Source organism: Buteo buteo, chromosome 3 (assembly GCF_964188355.1).
Source record: "Buteo buteo chromosome 3, bButBut1.hap1.1, whole genome shotgun sequence".
Classification (NCBI taxonomy): domain Eukaryota; kingdom Metazoa; phylum Chordata; class Aves; order Accipitriformes; family Accipitridae; genus Buteo; species Buteo buteo.
This window is the reverse complement of record NC_134173.1, coordinates 26577693-26602406: the sequence shown is the minus strand read 5'-3', so window position 1 is coordinate 26602406 and position 24714 is coordinate 26577693. Positions and strand designations below refer to the sequence as shown.

General features: G+C 41.4%; 2 protein-coding genes across 6 annotated transcripts in view; one reads left to right on the top strand and one right to left on the bottom strand.

The window, feature by feature from the left end:
• Positions 1-2505, top strand: part of ESCO1 (establishment of sister chromatid cohesion N-acetyltransferase 1) — a 35216-nt gene extending 32711 nt beyond the window's left edge. For all 4 annotated transcript variants that reach the window (XM_075023105.1, XM_075023102.1, XM_075023104.1 and 1 more), the window contains one exon: positions 1479-2505. In XM_075023105.1, coding sequence (XP_074879206.1) covers positions 1479-1626 — 148 coding nt within the window. In that variant the 3' untranslated portion in view covers positions 1627-2505. The remainder of the gene's footprint in view (positions 1-1478) is intronic.
• A 997-nt stretch (positions 2506-3502) lies between these two features.
• GREB1L (GREB1 like retinoic acid receptor coactivator) overlaps positions 3503-24714 on the bottom strand; it is a 144280-nt gene continuing 123068 nt past the window's right edge. For both annotated transcript variants that reach the window (XM_075023100.1, XM_075023099.1), the window contains 14 exons: positions 23476-23591; positions 22859-23103; positions 21220-21782; positions 20629-20731; positions 16868-17023; positions 16517-16656; positions 14649-14810; positions 14109-14313; positions 13224-13389; positions 12049-12276; positions 10465-10606; positions 9141-9341; positions 7848-7986; positions 3503-6232 (listed from right to left, as the gene is read on the bottom strand). In XM_075023100.1, the coding sequence (XP_074879201.1) occupies positions 6069-6232; positions 7848-7986; positions 9141-9341; positions 10465-10606; positions 12049-12276; positions 13224-13389; positions 14109-14313; positions 14649-14810; positions 16517-16656; positions 16868-17023; positions 20629-20731; positions 21220-21782; positions 22859-23103; positions 23476-23591 (2730 nt within the window). In that variant the 3' untranslated portion in view covers positions 3503-6068. The remainder of the gene's footprint in view (positions 6233-7847; positions 7987-9140; positions 9342-10464; positions 10607-12048; positions 12277-13223; positions 13390-14108; positions 14314-14648; positions 14811-16516; positions 16657-16867; positions 17024-20628; positions 20732-21219; positions 21783-22858; positions 23104-23475; positions 23592-24714) is intronic.

The following is a 24714-nucleotide window of genomic DNA, read 5'->3' as shown; positions in this document are numbered from 1 at the left end:
CTTCCCTGATCGAGGTCTTAAAGCCTGAGATCAATTTTCTAAATTTGCTCACATAGCCATCCAGAAAAGTACAATGGTATCCTTTCTCTCCTCTTTCTTCAGATAAGAATAAAACATACCTAAAATACTTTTTATGAAGTTGTTAAGCAAATTGAATTTTCCTTTTCATGTAATTGTTACTGACAGTGTATCACTTATGAATTATGCCTTGAGGTTGTGTTCTTGGTTGTTCTAAATGAATCCAAGATGTGCTCTCATCTAAATGTAAATTTTTTTTTTTCAAACCAGGAACTTGAAATTTCATCAGGTCCTTTCAGCCCCCTCTATAAGCACCCGAACTTGTTTGTAGCTTATGTTTTCATTCCTAGTTAGTCCTAGCAGTCTCTTTTCTATGAAGAAATAGTTGGAATGAATTCAAACTTCTTTTTAAAAAACTCTGAAATTGAACTCTTAATCCAGCTCGCAAGTAATTTCCCTGTATGAACATGGAATCAGAATCATTTAGGTTGCAAAAGACCTTTAAGATCATCGAGTCCAACCATCAACCATGCCCACTAAACCATGTCCTGAAGTGCCTTGTTTATGTGCTTTTTGAACACCTCCAGGGATGGTGACTCAACCACTTCCCTGGGCAGCCTGTTCCAATGCCTGACAACCGTTTCAGTAAAGGAATTTTTTCTAATATCCAATCTAAACCTCCCCTGCTGCAACTTGAGGCCATTTCCTCTCATCCTATCATCACCAGCTTCTTGACAGAAGATACCAGCACCCACCTCACTACAACCCCCTTTCAGGTAGTTGTAGAGAGCGATAAGGTCTCCCCTCAGCCTCCTCTTCTCCAGACTAAACAACTCCAGTCCCCTCAGCTGCTTCTCGTAAGACTTGCTCTCTAGACCCTTCACCAGCTTCATTGCCCCTCTCTGGACATGCTGCAACACCTCAATGTCTTTCCTGCAGTGAGGGGCCCAAAACTGAACACAGTACTCGAGATGTGGCCTCACCAGTGCCGAGTACAGGGGGACAATCACTTCCCTGCTCCTGCTGGCCACACTATTTCTGATCCAGGCCAAGATGCCGTTGGCCTTCTTGGCCACCTGGGCACACTGCTGGCTCATATTCAGCTGGCTGCCAACCAGCACCCCCAGGTCTTTCTCTGCTGGGCAGCTTTCCAGCCACTCTTCCCCAAGCCTGTACCACTGCATGGGGGTGCTGTGACCCAAGTGCAGGACCTGGCATCTTCTAAAATACCAAAACTTCATAGAAACCCTCCCAGAACAAGTGATTCTCCTTACCATTTGGAAGGAGGAGATAGCTCATATAAATAGAGCCATCGCCTCCTAATAGAGCTGCTTCCTTTTGAATGTCTGTGCCACATAATTAATGGTTTGTGGCCTCATAGCATAAATATTTTTACATTATTCCCCTGAGAGTAATTATCTGTTTATTTTTCTCCCCCCCCCCCCCCCCCCTTTAAACAGGAGTAACTTCATATATGGCTCATACTTAAGTAAAGAAGAAATTGCTTTCTCTGACCCCACTCCTGATGGAAAACTCTTTGCAACGCAGTACTGTGGTACCGGCCAGTTCCTGGTATACAACTTCCTCAATGGACAGCACCAGACTTAACTGCTCCCAAAGGAATTCTGTTTTTATGGGGAGACTTCTGCCAAAACACAAGTGGGTGCAGACGTTCAGCAGAAGCCAGGGCCATTTTTATTACAGTGAACTCAGGACTGGTAACAACCAAAAGGTTGTGCTATTTTATTAAAATTGTAAACAATGCAGTAATAGGCTAACTTTGTTTTTTTAAAAGAAAGATATTTTATTAACTTTTACAAAAGTTTGATTGTATTTTATCTAGTTAGTCATGTTTACATGCAGCAGAAACTTGTTCATATAGTGGACTGTAAGCTGATGCAAAGACTCTAGTCTCGCTGACGAGTACATCCTGAAGTTCTTAACATGGTGATATACCAGTGCTTCTCGGTACTGTAACGCTGATCTCCTACTGCCAATCCCAGCAGCTGGGTGAGGCCGCTAACAGCTGCTTGCTTGACAGAGTTCAAGGCTGTGCTCAACTGCATCAAGGCAAGAAGCATTACAGTGCAGTTGTGGGCAACCACCCTCACAGACTGTATGGTGGTGTCTGGGGCACGTTCTGGGCACTACAAGGTGTAAGGGAGCCTACTCAGTGTCGGCAGCATTGGAAACTTGTTTTACCCCTCTCCCCTGCGCCCCCAGATTAGTTGCACAGTAAAAGGTGGAATGCAGACCCTGAGGACTGGTGTGCTTGCTCATCATTTTTCTTCAAGTACTGTACTGAGTATATACCTTTGTTAGTGGACTTCACTTTGATACTTGTCGCTCCTTCATAAATCTCTCCTCTTTTAAAGGGTTTGTATGTTGAAAAACTGCTGTGGCCTTTCTTGATCTGTACATAATGTAGATAGAGTAAAAATAAAATACTTGATAGCTTTTTTAAAGTTATTCTGTATTGACGCTAAGTGTGAATGAATCTTTTGAATATTTCATACTTTTGCATGTGAAGTATCACCACAGTGGCTAACGGCAGGCTCTGGAGAACACCATCACTGCATTCCTGCCTGCCTGGGGTCAGAATTCCTTTTGTGACAATGCATTTGCATTGACCCCCCCCAAGGGTCAGCTCTCCTGTAGCTCCAGATTCATAACATCCTGATGCAGCATTTGCAGTCAGGTGAGGGGTGATGCCTTCAGCCTTGAATAACAGCTTAAAACCTTAATTTAAGTTGGGAAAGATTTAATTAAATTTAAAATTATGGGTTTTTTTTAATTTTGGAATCTGTGATGTGCAGTTAGGATACACTTGTTTGTATTGTGCTGTCCTTACCTTGTCTAGTGCTAAAGCAAGGAACTCACACCACCTCTGGAACATTACTCAGAGTACTTAGAACGGAAGTAGCTGACAGGTGGTGAATTCAGGTCTGTAGAGGCTGCTGTTTGCAAGCTGCAACTTGGGATTTTCAAGGGGATAGTGAGTGGACTGCAAAGGGCCATGTCAAAAAAGTGATGTGGGTTCACGGAAAAGCTAAAGGTGATCCTTGCTGGTGGGGTCGGAAAGCAAGAAGTGCTGAGGTCCTGCTGCTGCTGCTCTGAAGTTCTTGCCTGAGCAACACTGAAGCATGGCCAGACCCAAGCCCATTTTCCAACTCCTTATAGTTAAGGGGGCTAAAAGTTGGTATTTAGAGCTTGTCTGCCTCCCCCCGTCATCTGTTTGAAACAAAGCTACTCTCCCAGGTCACAGGTACCCAGCTGGAAAGATCTCCAGCACCGGCAGCACACAGAGCTAACTCCGTAACATCAATACATGGGATTCATGTTAGCAGCCCGAGGTGGGTTTCTCAGGCGCAAGCACGGTTGTGTGTGAAGAGAGACAAAGGGCATGCCCTGCGCAAAGTACCAGCTGAGAGAGAGGCAGTCTTAAATGGTAACTTAATATATTCAAATTTAATGAAAGCACATTATAAACATACCATAGCCACAACATCAGACAGTTTCAGTTCATAAACAATAACATGAGGTAGACTGACTAGTGAAGCTAAATTCACCAAGTTTTTGGTTAAGAAAACTTTACACTAGGAAAGCAACGTTTTTAACCTCCTTCCAAAAGTCACAAAAAGCAATTACATAAGTTAAGCAAAAAGCATCTGCATATGATTCTTTAAATCTTAGTTTACATTCAAATTTAACCTGTGAATAGACAAGAACAGCTACAGGTAAAATATGATGCTGGCCAATTGAATACATTCATAAGAATGGCCTTGATGGTGAGGCTTGAAACCAAATTGGAACAGCAATACTCTAGATGTCTGACAATGGTCTCCTTCCCAGGAATTCACAGGCAGCCAGTTAAAGTGTTTGGTGGGACGGGCCTACACCTTCTGAGCTGGTTTAGTGCGCTTTGGCCAAACTGTGACTGAAACTCCTTCCTTTCGCACCAGAGAGAGTTAAGGAAATGGGTTCAAAAATGGTCAAGACAGGCAAATACGCTGACTTTCTGACTGCATTCTCAACCTTCAGGACAATTTCGCACTGCTTCACCAGAGAGTTAGCTCCTCGCAGTAGCCTCAGCACCTGGAGTTTTAAGAACTTAGTGCAAACATCACATACACAAACAAAAAGGAAACCATTTTTGAACATGTAATACCTGAAACTTCTACACCATGCTAAGACTCAGGGTCGGCCTCAAGCCCTTCTGGCAAAACCAGAACTACTGGAATACATTCAAGGTGTGCATCAAAAGCTTCACAAAGCATCCGTTATGTTCCTACTTCTTCCAAGTGTTAAAATAGATAAGGCAGGTTGTGTCTGAAGGAAAATAAAAAATAGATTTACAGAAATGGGTTGTTCCATCTGAAATTTGCTAAATTTACAGCATCAGAATTAAGCTACATTAACACAGACATATGCAAACCATTTTCCTTTAGCCTCTGTCAAATATATTATGTTTTTTCATCTGTAAACATCTCTTTTCACAAGATAAAAAAAGTTGCTCAATTAACACTATGCATAAAAAAAAATGCAGCTTTGGCAGGTTCTTCTCCAATGAGTCACAGCTCAAGTACAAAGACATGTTAATTTCATTGCTTTTTGGGGAGTAAATTGATATTCCTGAATCGCTTTTAAGAATATGCTACATTTGTCTTTTTAACAAAGGGGTCACAAGGTGCAGGAAGATTATTATATTTTTTTGTATGGAAACCTCAGTGGGGTAACCCATGCTAACTGCATGAGTAGAAGAGAACACTGCTACAATTTAACCCTGACAACCAACTGCTACTGCACCAAGTTCATTCTGGAACAACTTAACAAGGATCAGTGACATGCTTGTAAGTAGAACAATGTGCGACTACCTCTACGACCAATATTTACAGAGGTTAATCAAAAACTAAAGGGCTGACAATGTTAGGTGATGCATTCAAAGATCTTTGCTGCTGGACAGAGTCTCTCCTGAGCATTCCCAGTGCCCTGGGACTTCTCCCCTGCCCTCCCCCCGGAGCTACTGTAAAATACCTTCTCCTTCCCTCAGGTCCAGCTCAGGCATCGTTGCCCTCCTGCAGATTTTTTGGTATGTTGCTTCACACACAGATACGACTTGACAGACCTAATCTCAGCTCTGCAGCCAACTGGAGTTGAGTGAAAAGGACACGGAGAGTAAGTTGCATACGGCCCACCACAAAGGCACTGGACATACAGTAGGACTCATTTCCATATGCAAAAGAGGATGGACCACAGGTTTTCAAAACTCTGACGAGAATGAGAAACTGAAGGTGATTTGCTGGCAAGTTGTTCTGGCCTCTAACTGAGGAGAGAGAATCTACCTGAAGCCTTTTGCTTTGTCCCTGGAGTCGAGGAGGTGGTGCCTAATGGGGTGAAATAATGGTGCTGGGAGAACCTGGGTGCACAGTGCCTGCCATGCATTAGCTGATTTGTTCAGGTTTAAGTGGTAAACTTTGAACACCTGTGGAAATTTTGCCAAAGACAGTTTCAATACATACACAATTACAAATTTAAAACTAACACTGCACAGAGAACAAAACTATTCCTTTTAATACAAATATCTATGTTATATTGTAGTTTCAAACCCCTGAGTATTCCTGTACCACAGTACAGAGCTGAAGAGACATGGTGGGCTCTCCTCCACACATCTTCAATAAATTCCACATGCTGGGTTGCGCTTCATGTAACACATTCAAGCTAGCAGCTGCTGAGAGCAGCTTCTTCCCCTAGCTCAGCTGAATATAAAAAGGATTCTTCAACCAAATTACATCCTCTTCCTACATCCTACAGCTTAGGCTGTGTGATTAGTGTCAGTAGTTGTGACTGATGTGAAAATAACTGGAATCCAGGATCCTTTAAATCGTAACTGATGTGGTAATTTTACCCTAGGAATAAAGCCTACTTCAGAATTGTGGGGAATCCTTTAGAGCAGTCTAGATAAATATTGGTTGCACTTTGCTCCACAGTGATTGTACTTTTTTTTAAAAAAGTAGTTCTTTTTTTCTTTGTTAGTGGTGTCTTAGCGAAGCTTATATATGGCGTCCAGTAAGAAAATAGAGTGGTTTGTCATCACTACTGTTAGCAGTTTGAAATTCATCCCGAAGTCGGAACTGCCACTCATCTTCCAACTCCAACCGGACTATCGTCTGCCGTAATGAGCTTCTGTCTTGACATATGACACACAGGGTGGCACCTTCAATTGAAAAGCATGTTAGATTCTCAGAGTACAGTAACAACCCTATTTCCTTCATTCCTTTTCCTAAGATATTTTAAAGGAATCTCTGCTGCTTGGTAGGTAAAAAGAGTATTAGAAGGGCCTGTCAACAAGCGGCCTGCCTAGGCTCAGGACAGTCCCGTGAGCCCTGGGACAGAGGCGCATGTGTACATTTGTGGGAAGACACGGACAGGGAGAAGCGTGGTGTGGGTCTGCTCTGTATTGCAGGACGTCGCTGCCTGACTGGTGTTAGTATCATCAACCGTAGCAGAGAGAATGTTAACTTGAATCCAAGATCCTTTATCACTACTGATAATTATGCCAAAAGAATAAAGCCTACTTTTTTTGTTTCATGGGACATTTGGGTTTGTACAAGGTCAATGGTGAAATTCTACTAAGCCAAACCAGTCTCACAACTGACTCTTGAGAAACTTGGCTATGATTTCCTTAAGTATGAGAGCTCCCCTTGGTAAAGCACTGTAAGAAGAGTAACAAACCAAATTCCTAATTTCTCTGGCTTAAAAAACTAGCAAGCTTCCTTCCACCAGACTGCGTAGTTGTTTAATGAGCGGGAGAGCTGGACACCTTCAGGGCTCTGTCTGTTCTGTGCTCCAGCCCACACACCTGATACACGGAAGGCTCAGGTTCAGATCCCTCCTCTGCTTGATTTGAGCAGGGGAAGGCCCTTCCTTCCAGGCATCCACTGCCCGTTTTTTGTGAATGAACTGCCCCTTGCCCAAGAAACAACAAACAAAGCAGCCCCTCTGGCTGCATTCAGCCCACATCAGCTCTGGGGGCTTGGTGATGGCAGCACCATATGCACCACGGCTGCTGCACGGCTGCACCTTCCTGCACGGCTCCTGCGCTGTCCAGGAGGGCAAGCGGGTGCAGGAGCAAACTCCGAAATGCAGTTCTTGGGACTGGCTCAGGGTCACCCCCACTGCCCACCCCTCCCCATGCACTATCATCTCTCAGCACAAGAGGGAAATGGCTCAGCCATGCCACCACAAATGCATTGGAGCTCTGTAATACACTTTAGCATTACTGAACACCTATGGCAATTTGCTATTTGTTAGTACTAAGACAAAAAGATGAAGAAAGGTTTTGACGAGGTTTATAAAGTTTGGCAGGGGTAGACCCCGTCATCCTCCAGCTGAGAGCTGCCCCGAGCTACAGTACTGAATATTTATTGCCATTATAGACAGATTACTAGAGCAGAATTTCTCGTCTTCATCAGCAACACCTATGCTCTAAACTCTCAAGTTGCTGACTGCAAGATTCACTGACTGATTTCCATGTATTCTTGTTTTTTTGCACCTATTTCCATTTGATGTCACTTTAAAATAATTTAATGAATGTAATTTATCAAAGCTTAGCAAATGTTCAATTACTTGTACTTATTATCAACAGGAACAGAAGTTTTATACACTGCCAAAAGAAACACTCCATCTATTTCTTTTGAAAACAATGGCAGCACTAACTGTGAAAATATTGGAGCTGTTTAATGAAGCTGGTTATTCCTCTACCTTTCCCTTTTCGTCCATAATATTACTTGGCAGGAAAGCACTCAGGATGCCCAGCAGAGCAATATTACCTTTCAGAAACCTGAACTGCTTGAGGAGGTCTGCACCAACAAAGGAGTCACAGAGATAGAGCAGAAGTCCACTGAAGAACACCCCTTCACAGTTGACATTGACTGAGTGTGGGCGGGAACTAATATAGCATATAGCCACCTGAAACAGAAGAGAAGAAAGGAAGGACTTCTATGTTAGAAAATGCCTAAGAAAGACTTTAAGTGGAATGGAATATAACTTAGTATAACAGGTGATTTAGCTGGTGCTGGTAAAAACACAATCCAACAAGAATGCAGTATTGAGCAAACTTCCCCTAGGAAACAACACAAGGGTCAAACTTCTAGATTCAGATTTGGTCACCAAGTCTGCAATATGTTATTTCAGGGCTCTCTGTAATTCAGTTTGATTTTCTTTTTCTCTGTGAATTACCTGCTTATAACAACTGTTAAGATTATTTAGGTTATTCTAATAAAGGACACATTTGTCAAACACAGTAAGCAATTCCATGACTACTGAAACCATTGAAACTTGAGCTCCTCTGTTTCAGTGCTGTGATAGCTGCTCTGTATCAAAAGGGTTTCCTTCTCTATCCTGCCACTGACTTCCATAAAATTTGTCAGAACAAAACCCCTGTTAGACTTTCACCCTGCTTGAGACCCAGTTCAAACTGACCAATGGGTTCAAAAATTCTGATCTCCTTACCTACAGACATCTAAGACATACTTGCAAAAACCTAGTTTCCCTAGAAACCCAGGTACATGAAGAGAAAAGCATCTAAAACGAGAGCTGCATTACAAAGATGAGCTTTGTCCCTCAGCGAAGCAAGCCACCAGAAAAGGGTCATATCAGAAACTCTCTTAGCCAAAACAAGGTTGTTGCAAGGACAAATCAAACACAGGTGATAAAAGGCTGTATAGGTATGACAGTGATCTAAAAAATTTTGTGGATAGTTTTTGTTCAGACAGCTAAGCAGTCCTCCAAGTTCTGTCAAGAATGGCATCACTTTCAGGTTTTTGCTTCATATGAAATATTATTTCAGACAGACATGCCCAATTCCTTTGCAGAACACATCAATCTATCACAGACCTCTGGTCTCTAGCCACACCAGCCAGCTAGGAGGCTACACTTCCAACTCTTCCAGTGGAGTTGGGCCTTTAGCTCCGACAGCAGGGTCTCACTTTTTGAGACCGAAGTCTTCAAACTCTACCCTTGATGCTGAGGGCTCATAAAAGAAAGGGTTTTCAACACAAGACACATGTTGAAATAAAGGTTTACATTTAATGGTCCCCATTACTCCTGCAAATATTTGGTACCTCAAGCCCGATGTTCAGGTAGCAGTCAATGGCCAATACCGGGTTCTTGAAGTTATGAATGGCCTTCGGAAAGAGTTTGTATGTCGCATGTTGAAGAAATTTCTCCAGGAGGAACTGAGATGGGGCTGCCAACAACGTATGCTCACTGTCAGGGGCACAGACGTACTGAAGAGGCATTATTGGTGCCAGGCTGTCCGAAACCTGCAATGAAACCAAGGGGATGCCCTTTTAACGCACCTACTCAGTGTATCTTCTCTGCAGGAGTTCCTCTAGCTGGGGAAGGGATCACCATGACAGGGCAGGAAGAGAGAGAAAGTTGGGGGAAAGAATCAAAAATCCCAGCTCTATTTTGATATAGCACCACAGCACAGAAGTAAATTAATTAATTGTTCTGTGGTTGCTAAGTACTTCTGTGGGTATCTGCTTGCCTAAAGAAGGGACATAAAATAGGAGTTCAAATTGTCACAACACCCTTCATCCTGCCTTACTCCTGGACAGTATAGGAAATGACATCCTCCTTGTGTGGAGTCATCCACAGAAAACGTTTTCTATGGAGTTTTCTCATAGGCCAGTCCATCACTACAGATTCCACTGCAATCACAAGAAAAGGAAAATTCAGAAAATGACCTCCCAAAATACTCAAATCTGGGGTTTAGTCAGTTAAATCTGAAATACAGGGGTGAGTTTTTAAGAGAGACACGGTGTGGGATGTGTTTAAAACCACCAGGAACACAAACTATAAAATTCCTAGATTAAAACCAACCCTTTGAAATATAACTCCATTTATGGCACAGCTATAACATACACTGTATAAAATATTTGGTATCCCCACACCTTTTTTATAAATACTTGGATTTCCTGGGTGGATTTCAGAAGGTCCCAATTTTCAGTGACTTTCCTCAGGTCTCTTTTTGTCAGCAAGTGCAAGGACTGAAAGTCATCACAAACCAGCAAACACCGGAAACTAGTGGCTGTGCTAAAATTTTTAAAACCAGGTCCAGTACAACTTGCCTGCTTTTGATCAGAGTGTATGTCTGCAAATTCTTCCTCTGTCAGAGATACCACTGAATAGCTAGACCAAACTCTTTCCAATCCCAGTCCATCTCCTAATAGATTAGGAGGATTATTGTTAGTAATTTATAATTGGCAAAATATTTACTATTTTCTACTTCTGATGTGGCAGCCCTACCACGGAGTAGGCCATGAATGTCAGATGTCAAATAAGCACAAAATAAATCTAAAAGGCTAAAGAATTCATTATTTCTAGGGGAAACAGGTCCTGATTTTACCCATTATGTACAATGGAGCATACATCCACACTCACCATGATTTTTGGCTTAACGACAAAGTCCTTTTGTCCTCCAACCTGAATATGTTTCTTCATGACACTGTAGTTGTTGAAGCGGCAGATGAGCAGGCTGCTGCTGTTTGTCCGCAGATTAAAATCTACATCTTCACAGAAATACCTAGACATTAAACACAAGATCACTAAAACAGCTGTGTGGCTGCTGTGTGTGAGCAAACATTCACACACCCATGGCTGAAATGCACTGGAATGGGCTCAGCAGAGATTTTTGGAAACCATCTGATATGGTGCCTACACAAATTCTCTACGCAGCTCTGAAGACTCATTCCTTCAATGTGCTCCCAGTGTAGGAAAGCAACTTCTGGCCCTCTTAAGACCAAGCAAGTCCTCACTTTTCAGTCCATCTGTATGCATCTTCCCCATACCAAGTCTGGCTAGCCCTCTCATCCTCGTCATGTACTGGGATCAATCACTTCCTCCCCACCCTTTCCTTTTTTATTTTCTCCTTCTTTTTAGTTCTTTTTTATATATATAAACTGAGAGAAGCTCTGCAGTGACCAACCTCCATTTCTGAACAAGCCAGTTCTATATGACATATTTTTTGATGAACTGGAATCAGGGGATAAATGCAGCTTTGACAAATATTTGGCTGTGGGATACAAAGCAGCTGAAGACTTAACATTTATCCTGTGCTATTTACAGTGTAATTGCTCACTTCTGTGGGCTGATTCCAATCTCATGATTCAACCAGCCAGAGAATGTGAAATCAAGAGCTCTGGAAGCCACGCCAGACCCCGGCTTGCACTGACAGGCTACAATTCCTCCCTCAAATATACAGGATCCCTTAAAACAGCAGCAGGAGACCAGGGCGAGATGCCCCAGGGCCACTCTGTGGCTAGCAGAGAGATGGTTTATTCTACTCACTTGGCCAGGAAGGGGGGGAATTGGATATTGCTTCAGTCTGTGATGAGGACTAGCAGTAAAGCCCAATTATAATAACAGTGCTTTATTGCAAATGCTTTAGGATGGAGTTTGGTGAGGAAAGGAAAAAAGGAAGGAAATAGTGGGAAGTTATTCATCTGTTTTTATTGCAAACCCAAGTGGCAACAGGGAGGATAGCTGACTGAAGGAAATACAAGGAAACCCTCCTCATAGCATTTGACATAGCAATGGCTCAACCATTTCCTATACCTCTTGTTCTTAGTCATGTGACGGGCTCCTGCCTCTTCCAGAGGCTGGAAGCTGGGCACTCTTCCTGTGACTGATGTAATTTTGGCTTCTTTTTTCTATTTTTGGTCTCCTGGTTACTTTTTTCTCCTGAAGTTTCTTCTTTCTCCTCTGCCTTTTCAGTCTTTTGTAGCCCTCCCTTGCCCTTGCCTCATGGTCTGTCTCTCCCAGATTTTTTGGTGGATGGTAAGTTTAATTTGATGCCTTATTCATTCAGATGCAACATATATCACTCTGTTTTTTATTTTTGTGATTCTGCGCTTGTTACCTTAGACAGGATCTTTCTATTTATCTCGACAGCATTCAGAAATATGGTGACAAGATTCTTATCATGCCAGCATATTATTTTACCACATAAATACGTATATTGCCTACCTGTTTAGATCATATTGCACATTCTGGGTCAGGTCTATGTTGAGCAGTATAAAATCATGCACGTGGCACCTGGAGAATGGAGCCTTTGCTTTCCTGGCATTCAGCCTGCTGTTCCATTTCTGAACACCCAGTATTGCATAATGAACAATTTTGGGGGTAGCTTCAATGTGTTGGAGGACGCTCTTCAGAGACACATTCTTGCTGGAACCCCCAGGCTCCAGGGACTGGCTGTAAAACATGATCATACACAACATATAAATATAGCTTATTATTTTTATATAACATACACTGCATATATATACATATATGTGTACACAAAGGACCATAAAATTCCATTAACAATTGAGAGTCTTTACTCTAGATGCTGTAAAAATATATACATAAACACAGACTTTCTAAACAACAGCCAACTAATCTTATCCCATCAATTTAGTTATTATAAGAAAATGGGCCTTTCAGCAGAATAAGGTCTTACACAGCAATTTAGAAAGGGAAAAGGAATCACCTTATGCACCATTTCTGGAAGGCTATTTTCTCCATAATGGACAGCAAAAGCACTGAGAAGGGCAAGAGCTTAATGCTTTCTAAGAAGCTAAAGTTCCCCAAATAAACTGTTTTCATTGAGAAACATAAACTGAATCAAAACAAATCAGTGAAGTAACATATTGAGAAATCACTCAAATAGTCACTAAAAGCAAGACCAGCTTTAGGCAAAGAACAAGCCCAAGCAGAGGTACTGACTGTGGGACACAGATGCAAGGGTAGAGCCAGGTGGGAGTGTTGCAACAGCAGGAGATTGGATGTTGGTGGTCATCAAGACAAATCGACAGCCTCCTTAGCGCTCTGAGTGAAAGAGCTGATTTTTTGCATTTTAGACAATATATCTAATGTCTCAGTGTACAGTTCCTGGGCTATCTGAATAATAATTGAGTGAATCATGACCTCTATGAGGCCCTTTGGACAGGCAGCCTGGTGTTTTTACATCAAAGCCACTGCTGAAAGCTGCTTTTGCTTAGCAATATTTCAAGTATGTTACCAGCAGTTTCAGCTGCCAAACTTTTCCAGTTGTCTGGACTTTCATACTCTGTCAGATGCTAGAGATGAGCCTAAGTCACAGGTGTGCTGCCGTCTGTGCTGGATCAGTGCAGGGACCCCAGCCCTGGGTGGTTACTTACCTTGACTGTTCATGGACACTATGCATGTTCCACAAGACGCAGGAGTCATCCATGACCACAATAAATGGCCACACGCACTGGCGCTTGACTCCCAGTTCCTCCAAGCGGTTTCGTTCCAGTTCTAGATTGTGGTAGGAAAGTTCCTTAATAAGAAACCTGGCAGCACCTGAGAAAATACCATAAAGAAGACATACGGAGATCTTTATTAGACTTTATCACTCTCTCTTCCCAGAGAAAGACTACATGAGCATCTGCAGTCATTACCCCTTATGAACTTAGTGCTCGTAACATCTTAGTTTAAAAAGAAATCAGTATGTCCCTTTTTCAGTGTGAATCAGTATGTCCCTTTTTCAGTGTGAGTAAATCTAAAAGACAGATACCAAGAAGACTGGACCTTTTAAGAGACTCTGCAGAACATGATTTTGTGGGCATTAATAAAGTAACTTGAACCAAGAAGGAGCTGAGATTCTAAAACTGAAGCTACTTAAAACTTCTGCAGGAAAAACTCAGCATCCATGAAAATGAAGTCCAAAGTTCAAACCCCTAGTGTTCAGCTGCAGTTAATATTTAGCTTTGGCTAACTAAAAATTTGCAATTTGAAAAATCACGGGTAAAATGTCTAGAATAAACACAGCAGGGCTGAGTAAAATGAGTGAATATGGTGTATAAAATATCAGATTTAAACTGAGAAGGCAGTGACCAATACATGCATTCCATGTCCCTAATAGCAGTTCTTACACATCATTGTATTTTGCACAGATATTGCTGCTATTATGACAGCACGAATGTGAGGAGGTGCTGCAATGTTTCCTTCAACCACATGATCCACATTGTCCAACATGGATTTTGATGTCTTCACAGCAATGCATTGATAGAGTTTCTTACCAACGCCAGCATTGTTGAACATGCCTGGCAGGACAAGCATGATGTGGTTGGGCCAGTATTTACGGTAGAGCGGCATTTCATATTCCTTGACTACAAGAAGGTGGAGGTGGCTGATGCCTTCCATGGCATGGTAGAGGTTCAAGAGGCCATGTTCATGACGTCCACTTGATGGAGTGAAGATAGGACTCTTGACTGCATTCAAATTCTGCTGGCACAGGAGATATTTTGGTAACATTAGGTAAAAAGCAGGTTATTCCTGATATGGATTTTTATTTATTTATTGTTTATACTGGATTTTAAGATTATTGATTATTGCAACACATATGAACTGGACACTAGGAATGCAAAAAGGGATGATTGTCCTCAAAAACTCCAATTCTAAGGACAGGAATTCTAAGGCAGGAATTATGCAAAGGACTTTAAAACAAAAAGAAAACAAACAAACAAAACCCAGCCAACCACCATTAATTTGCAAATGTGTGTCAAGTTAACTGCATTCAGCATATGTAGCCAGCAGATGGATAAGAGCAGCACACGCACCTTGTCAGAAACAAGTGGGAGACGCATGCTTTCTAGATGCTTTCCCTGCTTGCTGAAGACAAAATGATTCTCTTTGGACTTGGGGATTATAAAATGCAGTTGAACCTCTTCTCCTAGCATCGAGGATGAAAATGTGAATGCATGCAGAGTGGAGTCAGATATCTGCAAACAAACAAACAAACAAAGATTTGCAAGCAAGCAACACATAAAGAGTATATGACAACCTGCTCTTACAGTCACAATACTGGAAACCATCAGAGAAAAACATCCAAAACATTCTCTTTCAGTAACTGAAGTTAACTCTATTATGTTCTCATTTTCCTCTACCATAAGCCACATTACTTAGGCATGTAACTGGCCTTGATGTTAAAAGAATCAGCTTTATGTACCAGTGATGATCTTTGGCCAAACTGGACTCTTCTGAAGGCCATTTCGGCTGGAAACTATTTATCAATATTCTCAAGAAGTGAAAAATACATATCTAGAAAATAAACTGTCCAAATAAATTTTCCCAAAAGATTCAAAGAGCAGTGTAGCGTAAGGGTGCACCTCCACACGGAATGCACTGCCATTCAGACACCTCAGCAGCAGCGTGGCTGCATTAGTACGGTATTTTTCCTGTGGCAATACTCTTCTAAGCAGCTAGGTAACCAGAGCAGACCATACCACTAACAAGACTATGAAGAATTTGGGTGAGCTTAAGTTTGCACAGCGCTTCACTGAACCATGTAAGTGTATACAAAGTGCCTATGTATCTGATAAGATTTCATCCTACAGAAGCATTTGTCTTACTACAAGGTCAAATCATTTACTCTTAGCAATCAGCTTTCTCTAATCTTTAGTAAAGAATTGAAATAATTACTGTAAGTAAAGCTGAAAAATGAAAGGGGCTTTATTTAGGTTCTGTTAAAGCATTTAAGAATCTCTCTCCCTTCATAATGCTATCCAATGACTCCCCTTTGGATGTGTAATTTCTCTGAGTTCAATTATCATAATTCTATATACACAACTCACACTTGCACATACAAGTAGATATTTATATTTATGACTAGTTGTTATGTTTGACCATATGCCCAAAGACGGGTGGAGGGAACAACAGATGTCCTTTGGGTTTGCTTGTGTCAACATACTTAATGAAGCATGAGGTTTAAACCAGACCTGCTGGTGCTGTTCCGTAGTAACTGACATTGTACATTTCCAGGTCAGTATGTCTACGCTGTGTTAGCTTAATAGCAAGCTGTTGGAAAAGATTAGCAAGCAAGGAAAGAACAACTTGAGATAAGAAATTTCCAAGTAAACTGGTGGTGGTGGTTAAGAAATAATGTCTGAGCTATTAACCAGGAATAATCTCACCTGCCAGTCTCCCGTGAGCATAACTGTTTTAGAGATCAAAAGTTTTTTGACTAAACAGTTAAAGATGATAATTTTTGTCCAGTAACTCATAAGCTACTGCTGAGAAGCATGCACAGTTACATACAAAGGGAGGAAGAAGTAGGCCTTCCAGTCTCCCATCACAGGTGTGGATGGCTGGCATTTAGGCAAGACAAGCATCTCTCAATTTTACAGTCCTCTCCCATGAGATACTGCGAACCCTCTGGGCAGGCTGAATAATGCTTTGGCTTGAGACAACTAGTCACAATATTCACCCTTTGTTAGAGGCAGCTGGAGAGGAGAACTGCTCATGCAGAACGTAGCAGCCACAGTTGATGCTCCAGGGTCTGTAGCTGAATATGTCCTCTGAGAATGGAAGAATTAAACAATTTCATCTCAGGGAAGGTGAAAGCATGAGTGCTGAGACCAGAGCGGTACGCCTGGAGACACCACAGAAAAATCAGGGATGCATTTTACCCTTGGACCTTGACACCAACCTGTGCGGCAGGATTAATGTCCATATACTGATGGCACTGTTCACAGTGATGAAACGTATTGTAAGCTGCATATTTAGTCAACATCATGGACATGGTCTCCCTTTTCTTAGGTTCCTCTGATTTTGTTTCTTTGCTTGTTTCTGTGCACAAAGAAAAGTAGTAACAGAAATTTTATGAGTGTTAAAAAATGGAGACTGTGATCCTGGTAACAATTGTAAAGAACACACAAGTTGTTTTGTTCCATATAATTTTGGAGATTAAAGGCTTTTGTGAACTCATGTGTTCAAATGAATCAATAAAAGCTAATTCTTTGCAGGGAAGTATTCCTAAAAAACTCTACATTTTACTTACCTTGTTTCACTCTTGAGAGTTGTTCCGTGTATACAGGACTTATAGTTCTGTACTTGGGGTCATGTACACTCAGGTCAAAAGGCATTTTGCTGAAGATCTCAATGTCCGGCCAGTGGTCATTGCTAGACTGAGTAATTTCACTGTTTTCTGTATGGTCTGCAACAACACGCTTCAGGTAAGCAGTATCAGATACCGACTGAATGGTAATGTTTGCTGATTTACAATTGCACAGGAACTCACACAGGTGTGCACACACACAGAGAGACATCTTTGAACATCATAAATATTACCAAAACTGAAATTATAATCCACACAAAGCCATTTCAAAGAAACGGCAACTCCTTGGAAACTGCATGCAGGCGAAGGAGCCTCACAGGTATCTTTCTGCTGTGCTCCTCATCAAGCTCCAATGAATGGACCTATCTGTGCAGAGGATACAGGTGTAGTCTTGAACCTCTCTGTGTTGGAATGAGGAGCATTGGGTAAATGAGAAGCAAAAGTATCCAAAGGCAGAAAGATGAAAGCAAGGGAAAAAAGGCTGTATAAATTTATGAACTAGTAGCTGGTGGTACATGGTAAAGGCAGTAAAAGACACTCTCCTGTTAGAAAATGGGATGTGGCCAGCAAGGATCAATTGGAACTTCTTTGCTTTGATCCAACAGAGATAAGTCTAAAGTAAAAAATTAAGTAATGGGAACATTAGAAAGCACTGGCCAAAAAAAGCAATCTTGGACTGCAGCTTGAACATGAGTCAATTCAGTTTAAAATGAGATGGAAGAACACAGAAAAGTAGGTTTGTAACTGAGGTTACTGATTTTAGAAAAGCAAATTCAGATGAAAAGAAGGTTGGGTCTACAGACAAGCACATGCTCACCCTACCCAGACTGACTCAATAGGATGTGAGCCAGCAGCAGTTTAACCTCACTGGCACTGTGTCATGCTCAAATTAATATACACCAACGGTCAGGCGAGGCATATTAGTTTGTCCATACAGACAAATCCTAAGAAAGCTTGCTCTGTAAGTCAGCTGGCCTGAGAAAACCAGGGACTTGCCTATGAATGAGACTTGGACTTCTTGGAATTGCAGTTGCCAAACAACCAGTAACCAGTATACCAAGCAAAATAAAAACATCAGGAGGAAAGGGCTTCAGAGGGACTACATCAAAAAGGACACCAAGAACAACAAAGACCATGAGGAATGGAAAAAGCTCACCAGTGAATGAAGTTTTTTCTTAAATGTCAACAAGTGTGAGATAAAATAAGCTTTACTAAATGTCAAGCTGAGGTAGACCTCAGAAAAGTGCATGTAAACAAACAACAATTTTCTTTGCCGTATCACCTCAACTATATAAATTAATTTTTTTCATTTTCTTTTTACTTTGACAATTATGTTTTCAAGGGAATAAAAGGTTTACTATAAGCCAAGATGGAAACAAAACTCTAAAAGCTTGATACACACTCAAAACAGAGAGAAAGAATAATCTCCATGACAGTTTTCTGAAAGAACAAGTATGTGAAATCAGGCAGGTGACTGATTTCAACGGAAGCATAGCACATATATTATCACCATTTAAGAGGAGATGCAGTACTCTATGGAGCTCTGGATCCATTACTTTGACCTTGGTAATATTCAAAACTCGGAGAGGGTGAAGGAAATAATTTAAGAAGTTGAGATAATTGAAAAATGTAATAAAACGCAACATGGGTTGACCAAAGAAATCCTGTGTTACTTTCATTACACAGCTATGATATATCTATTTCTCTGAACAAAGGAAATGCAACGCATCTTATCCTTCTGAACTTAAGTATTTGATATGATACTATATGACAAATTATTAATACAGCCGAAGAAAATGGAGACAGTGAATGCTCTGTCAATTGAAAAAGTTGATTAAACAGAAGATGGCAGTATGTAACATCGTAAGGCAGGTGGAGATTACCAATGAAGTTAAAAGATCAGTAGAGGGGCATACTGTTTAATATTTTCACTAATGTCACCAACTAAAAAAAAAAAATAAAAATTAATTTGTTTACATTTGCTGGTGGCACAGTCTAACAGTCACTGTCAATACAGAGAGGGAATTGAAGATCATCCAGAAAGAATTCAATGCCTTTGAAAACTGTTAACAACAGAAACTGCATGATATTTAACAGAAAAATACAAGTCCTATGTACAATCAAGGACTAATAACAAGCATTTCTGCAGCAGGTTGGGAGCACCTTGATTGGAAATGACTGAGTTGCAGAGGAACCCACAAGTACAAGCTACATGTCTGTGCCAGTGAAATGGGAGGATGGAAAAGACCAGTGCAATCGTAGGTTTCATCAGTCATGGGGCCTTCAGTGTGGGCAGGGGAATACATGAGATGATGTACGCTGGGTTGGTTAAATGTCCTGCAGAATACCACATTCAGTTCTGGTCACCCAAGTAACAGAAGGGTAAATTGAAAATAGATGTGCACACAAGAGCTACTAAACTGATACACAGAATAAAGAGCCTGTCATTTGTGAGGACCCTGTAAGAAGATCCAGGCTATCTAGATGAAATGCTAAGAGGGGGTAAGATTCCAGCCTGACTACACCATAGAAGCAAACATAAAAGAGAAAAAGTATTTTAATTTATATTAATATTTTCTTTGGTCCCAAAGAGAATGTTTATAATTGGTTCATAACTGGGACAGGAACATCTTTGGGTTGGAGAATAAAATAATATTTTAAATCGTAAGAGCACTAGGGCTCTGGAAAAGTATTCCAACAGAGGTAGGGGAGCAAAAAAGCCACAAACAAAAACCCCAGATAAACCCAAACTGCTCTTCTGATGGAGTTCTACGCATTCCTGGCAGGGGTGTGACACGTTGCTGTGATCACAACAGGCGAGACAGCATGACGTGGAACTTCTCTTACATTTTGGTTTTTCATCCTAAGTTTCTGGGGTACTTTAGTTCAAATAATGACAGAATAACAGCCCCCAAAGTTCCAAATCAGAGGAAAATACTTTTTTTTTTTTTTTTAAATTTAATAGCACTTTCTGAGTAGAAATACAAGTTAGTCTTTTCAAAGGTTTAACAACAACTACATTTTCAGGATGCCAGTCTAATGGTCATGAGATTTATGCATCGTGGAGTTATCTTCACTACAACACCACAGAGTTACGTAAAGAACACCCTGAAGAGGACTCATTTTTAAAAGGGTTTGTGCGTCTCAAGGCAAAGCCCTGCCACAGCAGTTAAAGGATCTGTGAGATCTGACAAATGAGCGCAAATCCAGAGAGGCTCCCCATCCCCTTTTTCCTCAGCATAAGATCTGTAGACTGCAGACAGAAGACAGTCTTTCCGAAAATTGGTATCTAATTTATACTTGAACATAAATAATGGTGATGTTTTGGCCAGAAACAAAATGTTCTTAAAAGTCTTGTCTGCTTAAAAGCAGCCAGTGCATAAAAACTAGCAAGGAGAGGTAACATGGGCAGATGTTGCCCATTTACAGTTTTGTGTTCACTTTCATTTTAGTGCTATCCAAATATATCAATCCAAAATACATTAAATAGTTCTCAGCTAAGCCCAATATAAAATTTAGTTTTTATTCATCTATATTTAAATATATGCAGACACCTACAATAAGTCAAGCTATATGCTAATGAACAAGACAAATGGTAGGTGTAATTTATAGTCTTTTCATAAGCCTAAAAATTTGTCACTGCTGAATAACACATAACAGAGGCTCTTTAAAATGCATATTAAGAATGACTACTATATACTTACTGGCATTAACCTCTTCTTCATCATACACATCGACTTCCAGCAACCGGATCAGCATGCGGAAGAGGATCCTTAGGAACTGCAAGTATGAGCCAGTCTTTCCCACCTGAGCCAAAGATGGAAAAAAAAATCCAAATCCCCACTCAGACTAACATGAAGGAAGGATACGTTTCAGATAAATGCCTTTGGGCTTACCCCATTCTAGCTCTGCCTGAAAACATAACAAGACATAATATTCCCCATTATGCTGAACAGTATTACAAAATTGATCTTTGAGCAAAACCTGGCCCACAGGCTGTATCATTTTTGTACACAGGGAGATCAGCAGTGATAACTGCTTCTCTGCTGATATGCTCATGGCAATTACGCCCAGTGCCATTCACGTGTATTTCATTTAGGCTAAAAATTACATACAGCACCATACTCTCCTTACCACTTCCAGCATGGACTTAACTTAAAATTAGACTTATTTTTGACCTCAAAATACATCACTGAGTGCAACCTTGCAGGGGGCCTTTACAGTACAATCTCCAGTCCTCATCATTGGTCCTCTCATCCTGCTAATAAGGCAAGAGGAAGGAACTGTTCTCTTACTTGCGGTGGTCCTGTCAAAAGCAGCCGCCTGGGGTGAAAACTCCTCGAGCCAGACGCCTCACCCTGATTGCTGAAGTCCGCGTGGTGCTGTCGGGCTGTTGTCCACTGCCTGTAGTAGAGAGACTGCTCTTCACTGTTCACGTCCTTGTGAAGCAGAGGCCTCAGAGAGCTCAGCCAAGACACGTCAGCATGAGGCAGGAGGGAAGAGGAGGAAGGCAAATTCCCACTTTTCTGTGAGCTCAGGAGACAGTAGGCAGCTTTCGACAGGATGACGATGCGTGGCAGCGCAGCATGGAGGACCTTGCTGTCTTTGGCTGAATGGGCAGGCCACCGAAACGTCTGGGAGACCGAAGACAGTGATGATAGTTTCGAAGTGGTGCTGCTCGCCATCTGGTTACCCAGGGAGTCGCATTCTTGTTTCATGGTCTCTCCAGTTGTGAAACTGGGGTAAGTTCCCTCATCTACTGAGCTGTGCGCCACAGTCTGAAAGTTAAGTGATGGTGCTTGCTTCTGAGACTTGTCTGCAGCACTCGAGGAACTCACACCATTGTCTGCCAGGGACCCTGGGGAAACAAAGAGCAGGCAATGAACAGATACTGGCTGACATAAGAAAATTTCAAGAAATCATTAATTCATTTGATCTATGGGACAATCCTAATCTTCAATTACTTCTGTTCAATGAGTGCTGCTGTGTGAGATCATCACGTGGCTTAGGTCAGTGTTTCACCGTTTAAAAAGAAATCATTGACACGCACCCATCTGTCCCTCTTGCTGGAGAGGCAACAGCCCTTCTGTTAGGGTTCAGAGTCCAAACACAAGCGTCCCAATCCCAAATGAACATTTAGCTCTGTACGTTAATTACCATTCCCCATCTGGGATTTGGGATTTGATGGTACAACCTTCTGAAATTCAAGTATAAGACACCACTGTATACATAGATTGATTTGAACACTCCTTCCTTTGGGGAACAGAGCATTCATTTCACAGCAACTTTAATATGAACTGGGCTATGCTCCCTCCTCCATACCAGTCAGGTTTAGTTGGTGTATGGGACAATCTGGTGTACGGCAAAGGTCCAGTTCAGCTGTCTTAGTACCTCAAACTCATAGGGAAACAAAAGGAAGGACCCAGAATTGTCTGAGGAATGCAAGGAAGGAAAGGCCTGGTGAGAGAAGGTGCTCCATTGATGCCTGAATAAGTAGGGCAGACCCCACCAATCTGTTGGTCTTGGCAAGGAGGCAAATATCCATCATCATCCATAGCTATCCCCGCAGTTACAGAGCATTTTTCTATTCCTAAAATTTTATACCATCCATTTCTACTCTGATTTTTAAGATCTTTTCAGGATCCACCAGACTAAATTAGCAACAAATGTGTAATGTTGAGTTTAAAAATAAAATTCACAAGGGACCCTTAGCTATGGCATACCATCCTCCCACTGCAACACCATCCCCTTTTAGCTGTACACAGGAGAATTGCTCACTATGGAAAAAATCTGCTTCTAACATTTCATTGCCTGGCTTGCAGCAGGATACAGCTAATCAACCCACATTTGACTAAACATCTTAATGTTTGCATTCAAATTCCAATGATGTAGGAACGAAGACTTGTTTTTCAGGGCAACAGCAGAATAACTGACCTGAGGTTCCAGTGACAGCGCTGCTATTACTCTGGGGTCGGTCCAAGTCTATCAACAGCTCATCAGAGTCATTCTCGCTAACATTAGCCTTCTCATGCTCCTTCTCACTAAGGTCAAGAGCTACAATAGGCCCTCGAATTGCCTCCTTCGAGACGTAGCAGCATGCCAGGCCTATTTCTTGCTCTAATGCAGTCCGAGTTAAGTAGCTTGAGTCAATTAGTCGAAGGTCACAGTATTTCAACGACCTAGAAAACCCAACCCAAGAAAAAAGAAAGTTTTGTTTTCTCTGGCTTTGAAGAACAGTCCCTCTCTTGAATTGCTTATTAAATATTCATGAATAACTTTATTAGCCAGTAAAAATAAAATAAAATTTTAAAATATTCATCACCTAAGTTTTGCTCCTTGGTACTTTGCACAGACATTCATTGACCCACACAGTTCAGTAGCTTTACTTTTCACAAACCACACTTCCCAAAATTTTAAACTGTTCCCAAATAAAGCCTAAAATACACTTTTTTGTGAAAAAAATAGTCAGATGGTATCAAACCACTTATCCACCCCCCAACTTAACGTGTTTAGATAAGAGAACAACCATATTGCAAGAGTAATAACAGCACCTGGGGAAAGATTCTCCTAGAGGGTCCTTGCCAGTTAGAATAACAATGCAAGGTAGACCTTCCAAATCCTGATAGGTGCGAGGGATCCAGTCATCCTGCTCATATCCTCTCCAAGTCTGTGAACAGAGAAACTTCCAGTCACATTTAAAAGACACATAAACCTTCACTTGTTTTTTTGGTTTTTTTTCCAGTTCTGCTTTTTCTTTGTATACAGAGTTCGCTTACCCAACAGCCAACACGAAAAAGACCTTAGGTACAGGCATGCATTTTTTCTGGTAGCAAAGTGTTAGCCAAGCATTAAATGCACATAAAAAGGATGCACAGCATATGTTATTCAGTGCTGGAAGCATACACCTGGTGTGGTATTAGTGGGGTCTGTCAGACAAAAATGCAGCTGATGCCTTCAATTTCAAGCTGGCACAGTTAAAAGTTCCTTGAAATTAATGTAAACCTGAAGACCTTCAAGTGGAGTATGAAAATGATTCCATGATCCTTAAATATTTGCTCAATTATTCTATATAATGAAAGATTATATGAAAGAAAAAAAATTTTCCCTTTCACTGGAGGTAATCCCACAAGAAGGGACTCCTTACCTACAGTCTACCAAGGCCCAAGACCACAAAACTACCATTTTCCCTTAACACTGGAAAGGCTGGTAACACCATCCCATGTCCTTACACCCTTCAGTCCCCTTGGTTCAGCGGAGCTTACTGAACCTGGCTGAGCCCATTTGTGTTCTCTGTGATGGATGCAGCATCCTAAAAACATTGCTCTATCTTGAGCAACAATATCTTTCTTGCTGTGTCGCACAGTGCCCAGACTTCCAGATGATACAGTCAGTATTTGATCAAGACAGGCATGAGCACCCTGCAGCAACTGTTAAAAGGAAGTAAAGCTGAAAGACACAGAATCGCTCGCTTAGAAAGAAAACAAGCCATTCTATCTCTACAAACACTGAAATTGTATTATAAGGCTGACATGCAAAAATGCAAGTTCATATCCAGCCATTCCTGTCAATCCATTATGGGTACTGCCAGGAAAACTTACAACACAGCCTCTCAGATCACCAACCAGTCAAGACAGGAGATCAGCAGAGAAGTTCTTTCCATATAAAGCAGACACTTCACATTTCCATGCTGATCAGACATTAACGTCTCTCCAGACAAGAAAATGAGGCCCTAATGGTTACAGAATCATCAGTATTTGAGCTACAGCATACAACCTGCTGGAAAATTTTTT